This window comes from Canis lupus, chromosome 19, assembly GCF_048164855.1.
Source record: "Canis lupus baileyi chromosome 19, mCanLup2.hap1, whole genome shotgun sequence".
Taxonomy (NCBI): Eukaryota; Metazoa; Chordata; class Mammalia; order Carnivora; family Canidae; genus Canis; species Canis lupus.
This window is the reverse complement of record NC_132856.1, coordinates 20,187,254-20,201,533: the sequence shown is the minus strand read 5'-3', so window position 1 is coordinate 20,201,533 and position 14,280 is coordinate 20,187,254. Positions and strand designations below refer to the sequence as shown.

General features: G+C 47.9%; 1 protein-coding gene across 1 annotated transcript in view; it reads right to left on the bottom strand.

Annotated features, from left to right (window-relative positions):
- Positions 1-12,356, bottom strand: part of PDZRN3 (PDZ domain containing ring finger 3) — a 237,194-nt gene extending 224,838 nt beyond the window's left edge. Inside the window, exon 1 of the mRNA XM_072785366.1 lies at positions 11,551-12,356. Within this exon, the coding sequence (XP_072641467.1) occupies positions 11,551-12,273 (723 nt within the window). The 5' untranslated portion in view covers positions 12,274-12,356. The remainder of the gene's footprint in view (positions 1-11,550) is intronic.
- Positions 12,357-14,280: the final 1,924 nt, after the last annotated feature.

The following is a 14,280-nucleotide window of genomic DNA, read 5'->3' as shown; positions in this document are numbered from 1 at the left end:
ATCTTGATATAGTCTGCTGTTTAGGAGGGTTACAACAGGCTTTAGGTACCACTGGTTATTTTAGGACTGATTGATAGTAGTGAGCCAACACACCAAAGATTCACCACAAGAGGCTGGGCACAGAAGAGAAAAGCTCCGTCGGGGCGGAATTCCTCTCATTTCTCCATTTAACTACCAAAGGTAATTTTTTCTCAGACACCATGAACTTGATTCTGGCTTTTCCTTTCCATTCTTCCCTCCTCAAAACAACCTTAACTACTCTAATTTCTAATTCTTCAGAAAAAAAGCATGAATAGAGAATTTAAACACCAGACCTTGCACCACACATTTACATGTTAACATTAATTCCTGCTTAATCGTTTAACCTATTCCTGAGTTGAAAATGCATCAGGATAAAGGGCATTTAAATCATTCTTGTTCAATTATACTTCACCAATTAAAGAGACATATAAATGGCACAAGGGCAAAGGCTCCCATCAATGCTGCTTTGCTGACTTTTCATAGAGATAATGTTAACAAGCAGCTCCTTCATCCACAGGAAAATTTAACCAATATTGATCTGTTTGGGTAGCTTATCATAACCCATGCTTTGAAATTTTCCCAATGGCCCCTTGAAGTAAAACAAAGAAGGGAAAGAGCTCCATTTCACATAAACAACTGATTAAAACATCAGCTTTTTGAAGCAGGCGTTGTATCCATGCTCTACACTGGAGAAACTGAGGCTCCAAGAAATTCGGACATTTGCTTAAGATCACACAGCTGCAAGGAGGGAGAGCCAGGAATCAAGGTCCACGGGACATCAAGGTCCATGGGATGCCAATGTCCACAGGACGCCAACGTCCATACTCTTTGTACTCTGCGGGTAAATTCTGGCACTATATCCTAAAATCCCTTTGCCTCACAAGACTGAGCCTTCACATTAAAATGTCATGAAGGATTAGACATCTAATTAGTTTTGTAATTAGAGTTTCAAGCAAGGTTTCTTTGGACTATGTAATAATAGTGACGAAGATTGTCTATTATACCATGAAGGGTATCATAAGAGTATTATGCCCCCGACTGGAACGAGGTAATGGTTAAGATCTTGGACTCCAGAGTCAGAACCTGAGTTCAGTTTCCTCATCCACAGAATGGGGATAATAATAGTTTCTTCTCACATTACAGGGTTATTACAAAGCATGAATGAGATAGACAATCGCTAACAAGTGCCTCAGCACAGTGCTTGGCCAACAGAAGTGCTCAAGATACAGACAGGGCATAGTGTGTGATGGATACTACTGCTATTCAGCAAAGAGGCCATGGCACTCTTTAACCACATAAATTACTCTGCCACAAAATCCAAGCAATAAAAAATGTCTAATCCCAAATTAACTTAGTCTGTCTGAGGCAAGTTTGGGAGAGCTGGGGCCTGAAGTTAAGCAAAATAGGATAATTATATACCCATTACACCATCTGGCCATCTGATGGGGGTTCCTTCCATGTACATGTCTTTTTTTTTTTTTCCCCAAGTCTGGAGAAAGAGTGCCACACTCTAGGAGGGATGGCTAAGTGCCAGTAGACAGTTTTTATTCCAGAGATGGGAGCAGGAAACAAGTAAAGAAGACAGTGGGAAGCAGCTCAGCCTGGACCTTCAGTGGAGCAGAGCTAGGACAGGCAAATGATACTGACCTGGTGGGATATAGGGATGAGGAGGGGAAATCAGACAGAGGACATATCCAGGTCTGAGGAAGGTGGCCAAGGGCATGAAAAGGATGAGGGAACAGGTGTTGGCCCACAACAGCATAGGAGTAGCAGTAAGTCCAAGAACCTGTGGACTTGGAGAGGGACAGCGAAGCTAGAAGCAGCTGGGAAGATGGGGAGCTAGGGGTATTTGGGATTTGCTGAGGCACTCGGACTGCTCCATGTCCTACCAGATTAGTGAGGCTTGATGGGCTGGGAAGAAATGGTAAAGAGTAAGATGACAATCAACAACAACAACAAAAATGAAGGTGAGCTGGCACCTCCTTAGCAGCTTTCCCTAGAGCTGCTCTTATTCTATTGCTCTTCCCCAAAGGCATGTGTCTCTTCCCTTCAGGAGACAGAGACCCCTCACCAAAAGCTGGGTGGCAGATGGAAAAGGCAAACTCCAGCTGTACTCTAGAGTCCAGTGACAGCACGGTTTCGGGGCGGGGGGGGGAGCTCCCAGCCTCCACCCCAAAACCCAGCTCACTAGCTGGGCCCCTAGTACACTGTAGGCCCTCCTTGGGAGGTGCTGAGGTCTTCAAGAAAGAACAGAGATATATTAGCCTTGGAGGAGATATGGGCACCATGCCCTAAATAATGGCATCAATAGTCTACAGTATTTACACCAGTAAGTCACAGGCAGAAATGGAAGCTCAATGCTCAGAAACACAATCGCTGACTGCACCAAACATACGCTTTGGTATCATATTTGAACAAGTAACTACGGGATCAAGGTTTAAATTGCCCAAAACACAATCTACTCAAATTTCAGCTCAAGGTCTCAGTGGACAAGAATCTGGGGGGAAAATAAAAACAGAAGGGAAAAAGCAAAAATCAAATCTACTTTGTCAAAGTCACCTTATATGGTGGCTGGGTTTTTTTTTTTTTTTTTTTTTCTGTTGTGTTTATGTCTGTGTTCTTAAGTGTCCAAGAACATGAACTGTCTTCTATAGGCAAGGTCCCTTTTCCTCTTAGATTAACTGTTACCATCCTCCTCCAAACAATCTGGCCTCAGAAGCTTGGAAGCATGCCATCTCCTAATCTGTGTGGTGGCCCCCAGAGCCCATCCATGCCACTGTCAATGTGGATTCTTTCTAAACGCTCCTTTCTGCCCAATGATGGGTGTTCCCCAATTACTGCTGTTGTGGGACTCACAGCCGAGAACTGGCTGGACTGGAAAGCTGCCCAGCGGGTTCTGAGAACTGTAATTGACTGACCGCTAGTCTGTGTATCTGGGGTGACATGACACCTCTCAGCCTCAGACTATGCAAAGCTCTCGGAGAGTCGCACAGCTGGGAACCAGCTCTGTCTGGTGACCAGTGACAAGAAAGCACAAGAATGTGCTGCGGTGGGGGCTGGGAGACCAGTATGCTGAGCTGGCTGCCAAAACTGCTGCACTCCAGAGATGAAGTTGTCTTCACTCCCTACACTAAAATGTTTTTGTCCTCTTTGTCATTCAAACTATGTTTCCAATGGTGAAGCACCTTGCGCCAACCTCCTCCGGAGAATTCAACCTCCGGTTCTAAAGGAGTGATGTTCTCGATATTCTCAGATGAAGACCAGCAGGGAAAACTGTTCAAGCCTCAAACTGAGGGCAGTCATGGGGTTGATGCACATGAACTGAAAATGGTTGAGACAATCAATGGAAGTATTAGTGGTATGTATTGGTCACCAAAATAAGTGCAGCGAAGACAAGAAGAGGCAAAGCACATGGAGAAACAGAAAGGGACAGAGAAATAGCTTTTCTGGAGTCATTATAGCTCCAGAATAGTATATATAAACTCATCTATAAGCCAAACAAGTTATTTTTGGAAAACAGTGTAAGAGAAGTATTCCCTTGGCCAAATATACATATTTTCCAGTCTGCAGCTATGTTTAAATAACCTGAGAAATCCCCACACACTTACTTCTCTATTCCCATGAGTTTGATTTCAAGTTTGTACCTCTAATTTTTGTCAACTCATCTCTTTCCTGGTGACCATCCACAAGCAATACTTCACACCAAGAAACAGGCAAGAACAAACCTGATTTATAGGGCTACAGCATTTTCACATTTCCACTTGATGGACTATAAGGTAGTTTCATTTAGTCTTTGAGATGTAAACCTTCCATCACTCAACCTGAAGCATTTTCCTCTGCAAATCAGAACGCAGGGCAAGGCTACCCAGCGGTAACAGTCTAAGTTCTTGCTTGCAGAAAGGCAGGTGCTCTGCCCCACTCACCTCTCCCAAGCTTAGTTAGTTCTGGTGAGACAGAAATACACCTAACAACCCCTGAGCCCTCACATTATTCACGAGCCTAATCCTCCTCCTTCCCAAGGCAGCCCAGGGCTGCTACCCTGACACAGTGCAACTGACCTGCATATTCCTCTTTCACCCACCAGAAACTCGTGAGATAGTAACCCAGAGAACTGGTCACTCACAGCAGTGCAAGGCTCCCAATAAAACTGTGACCCTCTGAGCAAAAGCCCCTTTCCGCGTCTGCATTACATCATTTCAAATTTCTAATGTTTCTTCAGCACTTCATTTAGAAAAGATCTAAAAACCTACAGGTGCCAGGCACTTAACAGATGTTCAATAAATGCTCCTTAAGTCTCACTGCGCACTTGACATAACATCATCTGGTTTAATCCTAAAGCCAACTCTATCAGCTCACATATTATTATCCTGTTTTAGAGATAAGACAATTAAATTAAAGCTTACAGGAGGTTGCAAAAGACCTCCAAGAGGCCCTCAACAATGAGATAGAGGGAACACATGAACCCTATTATCACGGACTCCAGAGTCTGAATCCTAACCACAGACTGACCACCAGCTCAATTCAGGGTACTCTGAATCCCGCCTGTTTATATAAGGCCCACATCCAACCCTGAGCCACAACCTAAAAAGACCGTATCATCTTCTGATCCATGTTCAGCAGAGACAAGGGACACCTAAAAAACAGCTTCTAGAGAAATTCTAAGGGTGACCTCTCCACCCAGGGCCCATTTCTGCATACCCACTGCCCATGAGAGAGTTCAGCCCTCCCCATTCCTGGGGGGAAGAAGCTGCTGCGAGCTCATTCACACACAGGCTGCAAGGTATCTCTATCCCTCAGGTTCCCTGTGAAAATATATACGGAATGCGTGAGAAAGATGGATGCTTGTGTCCATCTGTTAGTTATTTTCTTTACAAGACTAATCATTATGTTATACCACTTCCCTTTTTTATTGGAACAGGCTTATTAGAACACCATTAGTTCAGGGGGGACGGAAACTAATCTGCAGCAAGAAAGCTTTACTGAACAAAGAATAGTAAGACGTGCATTGTGTTTTCAAAAACCCCAGTGGGTGTGATTGATCCCATGGGTTAAAGCTGTTCAAATTGGCCTTTGTATCCAGGAGTGCCTATCACAGTGCCTGGCAAGCTATGCATTAGGACATGAGTAGCTAAACTGCAAGAATACATTAGGAAGGATTTCATTTTCTTCCTACCATCAACCACTCTTTAAATGACTAGCATGAAAATTAGAGAAATGAGTCACTATTCCATCCAGGATACCATCTCTTTAATTCTTTTTGATATGTTTTGTTGAAATCGCTTTCATAGGATGTTCTATGTTCCATGTGTTCTATACTAGAACTTTGAAAATGGGAATTACGGCACGGGAAGAACACACTTCACCAGCATGGACCAGAAGCCATCAGACCAACTAAATAGAGCCGAAGGAAGATGCTGGGAGAAGGTGTTTAATTTTCCAAGCCTCTGTTTCTCCATCTATAATACGGAAAGTATTGGTTTATGGGTACCTACCTCATAGGATCTTTCTGAGTATGGAATAAAATGATGTACCTATACCTCCAATTAACATAGTGCTTGCATATATAATAAGAGTCCTCTGGAAACATATATAAGACTTCATAGGAAACACTGCCTCAGGGGAAAATGCTTTTCTTATTATGGTGATAGTGTATGAGCCTGGAGTCAGATGCTGGGTTCAAATCCACAATCTATCCCATTCCACTATCATCTTTCATGAAGATACTAAAATGATTTCCTTTCTCACTGGTCTTTTTGCTTCCACTTTTATTCCCCTTTATTTTTTTTTAAAATATTTTCTGTGAGAGACGCAGAAACAGGCAGAGGCAGAGGCAGAGGCAGAAGCAGGTTCCTTGCAGGAAGCCTGATGTAGGACGTGATCCCCGGACTGGGATCACGCCCTGAGCCGACGACAGATACTCAACCACTGAGCCACCCAGGCATACTGCAAATCCCAGTTTTATACTGATAATCTGTGTAATTTTTGGCCTTAACCTAGCTTTTATCTAATCTGTTTTATAATCTGCCTCTTTTACCAAAAAAGGAGATCTACCTAACGAAAAAGATGGAGAAGCTCACATATGTGCATACGTAAGGCACCCTAAGTGAATAATATTTTTTCTTTTATGCTCCTTGGTCTATAGTCTAACACATAACTGCCTTATAGATACTTATCCATCTAATAATTTTAGAGAGGCAAGCGACATTTCCCAGGGCAGAAAGGACCACTTAAAAATGTGTATCACCAGAAGTCCCAATTCAAAACTTTGTTATAATCATGTAATCCAGTGTAGCAAACATATTGTAAACCAGATCTTAATTTTTTTTTTTTTGTAACACTTAAATGAAATGGATTGACAGCCCACAATTCCTTCAGCTGAGCTGGGCTGTTTTGTTAGATGCGCTATGAAATGGTTATTTGCTGAAGCTTTCCAGAAACAGAAAATATACTGAAAGGTGAACACTCTGATAGATACATTTCAAAGTGTTTGGACATCTGGAACGCCTTTTGATACAATTGTCTATTAGACTCACTTACCTCCAGGAGTTCTGAAATGGACAAAATCGTTTCTGGGATTTGGTGCTTGATACAATTTGATCTGGGTGGATCTAGCAGAACAAAAAGAAAGCCTCCCAAAAACCTGGGAACAATTTTGTTAACTTGGGGGTCACAGAAAAACTCATTCTTTTTCAATACGAGCTCACTGTTGGTTAGCAATCTGAAAAGTTGTGACGGCTGACAAGACAGCCTTTTCAATCTTGAGTTCACCCACTGAACAAACACATACTGAGAGCTTACAGTGCACATGGCAATCTAGTGCCCTGAACACAGCTCTGCAGACAGACGTGCTCCCTCCTGGAGAGACAAAATAAAGAGCCCTTGCAATTATTCAGTTACAGCTGTGATAAGTGCCACTCAGGAGGAGTACCAAAATGAACATCTCAGGGTACCAGACTTGGTCTGGGAGATCACAGAGAGCTTTGTGGAGATGGTGATGCTTGAACTGGGATGGGAAGGATGGAAAAGTTATCTAGTGATAAGCAAACCCTAAATGCTGACATAGAGGCAGAGGCAGGAGGGGAGAGTTGGCAAACTAGCAGATTACCTAGTGATTAGCTGGAAAGACTGTTGCTGGTAGAGAAAAGAGTGCCGGGATGCCGGGAGAGGTTGGGACATATTAATGGAACTGCCAGAGAGCACTAAAACTGGGAAAGAGAGAATACAGAGGTTAGGAATACAGGCACACAGATGATGACTGGTAGGATCCAGAGCATGCTGGACCTTACAGACACGCAACAGAAACTGGAAGGCAAATGCAGGGTTTGAGAAGGAAAGGTGCTATCAGATTGACATTTCTAACAGATTATTCCTGGTGCTAGGTGATAGCAGGGAAGCAAGAAGGTATGTAATGGTAGCAGCTGTGACCCAGGCAAGAGATGATGGTGGCTGAGACCAAGGCTGATTTTGTTCCCTGGGTGACAGCTGGCAGTGTCTGGAGACATCTGTGATTATCACGACTTAGGAAGTACTACTAGCATCTAGGAGGCAGAGGCCAGGGATGCTGCTAAACATCCTATAAAACAATGAGCATTGCCCCCATCCCAAAACACATACAACTAACAATTATCTAACCCAAAATGTTCATAGATGGAAGTTGGAAAACCGTGGTTTGGACCACGGTGATCATCTGATAGGGATGGAGAGCAGGGAACAGATTCAGTAAGTGTTTTGGAGGCAAAATTAAGAGTTACTTTTGGACTGGATATAGAAGTAAAAGAACAGAAGGAAATCAAGGATAGGTCTCCAGTTTTTCAACATTTCTAAGAAAAGTTCTGTTCACAACTTTCCCTTTCTCAGAAAGCCAGAGAAGTCTGCTGTGAAATGCTTTTGTTCCCAGAAATCAGGTGGGAAAAGAGGACGGCAGCAAAACTCTAACTTAAGCATAATGTCACCAAGTCGGCTGTAGCTCAGATGTGGCTTCCTATTAAAGATGCCTGTCAGGCCGTGGTTACCTACTGTATAACTGCTGGGTTTTATAACTTTACCTTGGTCTGTGCTAGGAGAATACCAAAACATGGTTGTCTATGGCTACACCTGAATCCAAACTCTCTATCCAGCTGAGCAGCTACTCAGCATGACAGGTCGACCAGCATCACCTGGGAGCTTGTGAGAAACACAGACTCTCGGGCCCCAAACCAGCTGTAATGGATCGACACCTTTAGGAGCAAGCCTTGGGAATCTTGTGTTCTCCAGGTGATTCTGGTCATAGGGAGGTTTCAGAAGCACAGCCCCCAGTACCCGCTACAGAACAGGAGACACGGTGCCTAAGTAGGTACAGCACAGACAAACGCTCAATACTCAGCTAGTGTCAAAAACCTCAAAGTTAAGATAATTTAAATAATGCCAGATCATTTCATGGAACAAGGTCTGGGCCTTGAAGGGCTGGTATTGAAAATCTTTTGAGTGTTTCTTATCTACTTCAGCTTCTTACAGAGATAAACATTAGGACTTATTACCAAAAAAAAAAAAAAAAAAAAAAAAAAGTGTTGTGCATGAGAGTTTCCAAGCAATATAAATCCTTCTGCCTTTTGGAAGAGAATAAACAGTACCCAGCAGGAGCAGAGAGTCGGCCAATGAAATAAACAAGTTCTTAAACTGCTCACAGTGGGAGAGGTTTTTCTGGCTGAGGTAGGAACAGCAAAAGCTTTCAGCAAGGGCCATGGAGGGTTAACTGCGGGGCTTTTAAGAGGTGCAAGCTTCCCCAAGGCCTCAGCCAGGGTCTGAAGCCAGGGAAAGGACCTTGTGCAGCCTGCAGGCCAGGCCATTCTTGGCTGTCCTTGAGGCTAGCATGGAGGCGCACGAAATTCCAAGAAGGGCTCCAACTCCAGAAGGGAACTTGCTCTGTAAGCTCAAAAAGCAACATCTTGTTCCTAAACTTAATACCCTTGATTATCCTACTGGTTCACCCAACACAGCCTCAAAAACATCCCCAGTTCAGATTCAAGTATCGTATTTTTCGATTCTGAGAGACGGTTTACCCAAACACTCCAGAAAGAAAACAGAAAGGCAAGAAGAAATAATAAACTAGCTTAACAATGAATGATGTCTAAACTCTGGGGTAGTGAATGGCTTATTTATAAATAAGCATCACTTAAAACTACGCAGGAAGTCCACATGACAGCATAAACAAGAGAAACTCAGGAACTCCTTTGCCCCAAACCCGGCGCCTGCTACAAGACCAAGCTTTGCCCTCTGTTTTGGTGACTCGCGGGCTCACACCAGTCTTTTGTAGCCTGTGCGGTCCTGGGTGAGCCTCCAAGTTGTAAATATTTGCCCTTCACCCAGAGCTGGCCAGCTGCTGAGACTGCAGCTGACAGGCCAGGGGGCCAGGATGAGGGGGTGGGGAGTGGGGAGACAGAAAACTTGCAGGCCTGGTGTGCTAGTAGAGAAGAGGGGGTTGGGAGAGGGCTGTGAAAGGCAAAGCAGATACAGGTCCCGGGGAGCCCCTCAGGCATATATGTTCTCCTCCACTGCAGCCATATGGAATAGGCAACCGCATAGTGGCACCAAGCCCCTCCGTGTTTGTACCAAGTGGGGCCTTTGCAATCAGGAAAACCCTGGTTCTCAGCATGCGATTTTGTGCAGCACACACCCCAGCCCCAGACAACACCTGATAATATTTGGACACATTCTTAGTTGTCACATCTTGGAAGGCAGGATGGGAGTCACCATGGTATCTACTGGGTGAAGCCAGAGACGCTGCTAAACATGTTACCATCCGGAGGACAGCCTCCTATAACAGAATGGTGGGGTGCAAAATGTCTAAGTGTCAATGTATCCCAAGGTTGGTAGCTCTGATGTAGAACCTGAATCCCCCACTCCGTTCTCTGACTGACGGAGTATGGCTTTGGACAAGTTCTAGGACTGCTCTGAGCCTGCCTCCTCCCTCTCAAAGGATTAAACAGATAATGCCTGTGCTTCTCACAGTTGCTGGCACACAATAAACACTCAAAAAAAAAAAAAAAAAAAGGTACTTGTGGTTACACTGAGGCAGCACAGTAATGCTTAAGACCTGGGACTGGTGGGACACTTGAGTGGCTCAGTCAGTTAAGTGTCTGCCTTGGGCTCAGGTCACCATCCTGAAGTCCTGGGATGGAGCCCCTTGTCAGGCTCCCTGCTAAGTCTGCTTCTCCCTCTCCTTCTACCCCTCCCCACTTGTGTTCTCTCGATCGCTTGCTCTCTCTCCCTCAAATAAATAAAATCTTGAGGAAAAAAAAAGACCTGGTGCTGAAGAGACCAGCACAGGAGAGCTCACTCTGGCACTGAAAAGCTGTTGTTACCCAGAACCAGGCACGACTGACCTTCCCTAGAGCTTGGTTTCTTCGTCTACAAAACGAGAAGCATCACACCTGCCTCTCTTGATTAAAAAGGGAACAACTGAGAAGTACTCAACATAAGGCCTAGAGCAAAGCCTTCGCTATCGGGGGCCATTGTAATTACACCAACTACCAGCACAAGGGGATGGCTCAGGGGGAGATGTTAAAGATAACTGCAGGCAACATTTGTGGAGCATTCGCTCTCTGTCAAACACGGTGCCAGGTCTTTCAAACATTCTCTCCCTGAAGGCTGACAACCACCTATTTTACATTCAGAAAAACTGAGGCACCTGGAGGTTAAGCCACACAGCCACCTGGCTGGCTAGCAAAAAGCCTAAATCCTGAGACAGTTCCAATTCCTGAGGACTCACTCTCAGTTATTACTCTATTATGTTTGGTGGCGCCTCCTTTTTTTTTTTTTCTTCCTTTTTTTTCTGGAATCCCCGGATGAACGCCACAGCCGGTGCCTGGCTGTGTTTTACCCCTGTGTCACATCTCTGTGGCCCCGTTTCTAACTTTAGAGAGGCTAAGCAGCTTGCTCAAGGTCAGCCAGCCAGCTAGCTAGCTGGCAGCCAAGCCCGCGTCTGAATCCAGCTCTCACTCACTCCGGGGGCCTGTCCTCTGAACTTACTCAGAACTGTGTGGTTTCGTTTACCCTTTCTGGAATTCCCAAGGATGCACGGATACAGTTCACCCCGCGTGTCAACATCTCATCCTGTGCGCCACGTGTAGAAGGGAACTTTCCGACCCTAAAAGGGGGTTATTAAGCAACTTCTCCCCCTCCTCCTCCCCGCAAGGTCACGGAGCCGATGGGAGCCGCACAGCCCCTGGACACAGTTCTGACCTGGAGGCTGCACTCATTCCCGCTCTACGCCCACCGACAGTGGGCTCCTTTGGGTCTTTCCAGACGCCCCGGAAGCTGCTGCAGCTACATGTCCCCCTGGGCACGTAATCCTCCGGGGACCACGGTTTCCCAGCTGAAGCTACTTCAACGACGGTGCAACAGCTGGCTAAGCCGCGGAGGAAGGAGGCAGGGATGCTCCTGGAAGTGCCAGGCATCCCGGTGCCCAGAGGAGGCGGGAGGCGGGAGGGGGCCCCTCCCCAGGGCGCGCGCGGCAGGGGGTCGGGGTCGGGGCCGGCGGCGGGCGCCTACCTTGCCGCCGGGCGGCGCGGCCACGCAGCGGCTGAGCGAGTCGAGACGCGCGCTGTACTCGGTGAACTTCTTCTGGTAGCGCAGGGCGGTCATCTGCAGCTCCAGCTGCGCCGCGGCCAGCTGCGCCACCAGCGACTTCTCGCGCTTGCCCGCGCGCAGCGCCTCCTTCTTGAGCGCCTTGTGCAGCGCGCCCAGGCGGGCCTGCAGCGCCCCGTTGTGCGCCCGCAGGGCCCGCGCGCAGCAGTGGCCGCCCGCGCGCTGCTCGCCGTGCGTCAGGGGCAGCCCGCAGCCCTCCTGGCAGCGGCCCACGGGCCGCGCGTCGCACCCGTCGCGCATGTGCGCCTCCACGTCGCGCCGCAGCAGCACCTGGCCGCAGCCCGCGTGGCGGCAGCGCGCGGGCGCGAAGTCGCAGCGCTCCAGGTGCTCGGGCAGCTGCTGCAGCTTGACCACCCGGCCGCAGCCGCGCGCCGCGTGCGCGCACTTGATGTCCAGCTTGAGGATGAGGCGCTTGAGCGGCAGGACGTGGTTGAGCTCCTTGGCCGACAGGCGGCCGCGGCAGCGCGCGGGGCAGCTGCCCTCCTGCACCACCCAGGGCAGCACGCAGCCGGCGCAGAAGACGTGGCCGCACGGCGTGGTCAGCGGGTCCTCCAGGACCTTGTGGCACAGCGCGCACTTCAGGTCCGGGTCCACGTCGCCGTCGAAGCGGTCCAGCTCGAAGCCCATGGTGGCGGCCGGGGCCCGGGGTCGCCGCCGGGCGGCCGGCCGCCCCTCCCTCCCTGCGAGGCAGCCCAGACACGCCGGCTGCGCCGCCCGCCCGCCCGCTCGCTCGCTTGCTCTCCCCGGACTGAGCCTAATTGCTCCAGACTTCCTCGGAAAATGCCCGAGGAACAGGACTCCTCCGGCCGTATATGCGCGAGCGCGCGCGCACGCACATCCCGCCTCGGCTGCCTCCCCGCCCTGCAGCAAGGAGGAGGCCAGGAAGGCGGGGGAGGATGGGGGGACCCAGGGGCTGCCCAGCCCACCGGCCCGCCCGGGACGCCAGCCGGGGCCCTTCCCCCCGGGGACTCCTCTCTGCTCTTGCACTCTCCGCTGTCGGATACCGACGCGGGCCCAGAGCGCTCCAGGTTAGGAGCTGAGGCTGCCGCCGTCGCCCAGACGGGTTCTCCTGGAGCCCCTTCCGGGGCAGATCCGGACTCTTTTAGTCCTCTCCCCCGCCCCCCCTCTTCTTCTTAGCTGTGGGCGGAGAAGGAAAGCTATTTTTTGAAGGCCCGCTATGTCCGCACTTACGGTCTTTATTTATTTCATTTCAGGGAAAGTTACAGAGCCTGCGGAACGCTCCAGCTACTACGGTTCAGACCGGAGGCCTGGCGGACCCCAGGGTCTGGGCGGCCCGAGGTTTGCAGGACTGGGGGTGCAGATGTGCAGGGGTGGATGGCGGGGACCAGGGCCCCGAGCCCGCTGTCGGGTGGGAGAGGCTGGAGCGCTGGCCCCGGCCGCTGCCCTGAACACCTCTGGAGCGTCCGCGCTTCTAAATCGGTCCCTTTTAAAAGTCATAAGGACAGTGCTCCGAGAGAGTGTTAGCGCCTTTTGAAAATCATTTCACTGCCTTACAGAGGAAGTAACACCCTGGCCCTACAAGGTTAAAAATCGCGCCAAGTATAGATCTTAGAGAGATCCTCCCATAACGCACCCCCACCCCCACCCCCACCCCCACTCATGTGAACTGTGCTCCTTCAGTTTTTTTTTTTTCCCCCTTTGTGTATACTTTGTTATAGTTCCATTTTCCAATCGGAGAAACTCAGGCTGGGAGAAGGGGAAAAAAAATGTTTTTGTCCAGTAAGGTCTTCCTACAGCAGTGTTTCGCAAATTTTAATGGGGATGTGGATTCTGATCCAGTAGTCTGAGGCGGAGCTTGAGACTCTCCATGTTAAAAGAGCTTCCAAAAAAAAGGCTGTTGTGTCTGGTCCGTGTACCTCCACTTCTTTGGAAAGTGGCCATCCAAGACTCTGAACTTCTTCCTTCTACTTCTACTTTCAAGCAGTGTAGTGAGCCTTGTAGCTTTCAGAAATACTCCTGTGTGTTGGAACAGTAGATGGGGATTCCAGTTTAGATTATAAATACATAGCATCATCCATAGATTTGGTGATTTTTTTTTTCCTCCCAAGGCCATACACATTGCTAAAAAAATAAAAATGAAAATGAAAAAAAAAAACATGCAGTTAACACTGGCAAGAAAGAAATCAAACTATGGAACTCTCATTTGGATTCTGCTGCCAGTTTCTGAATAGTGAAGTGGAAAAGTTGGATCTCTGTGTTTAGTGTGGCTCTGAGGTCTAGAAAGTGGGATTACAGCATCCATTTTGTCTAATTGCTTTTACTTGTCTTCTTTATCTGGCGGCTAAAGCCCCGTGACCTTCACTATTTAGCTGCTTCACAGAGTGAAAGGATTGCCTTGATGTCCACAGGATTACTTGTTTTGAACTGACCTTTAAAAAGTTGTCACTGACTAGATTTTTCAGTGCATTATTGAGGTCACTGGACAGTGGTCTTAAATCAGTGTTGGTGGCATTTGTTGTCTATTTGTGGTAGAGGCTTTCTTTTCATTGCTTTAATCAATTAATGCATTTCTTTGATAGTACATGGGGTGGAATATAATTGGCCTTTGTTCAGATAAGCATGTGCCAGGAATCCTCCATCAGTATATTTATTAAGCGGCTCACAGTTTCTCAG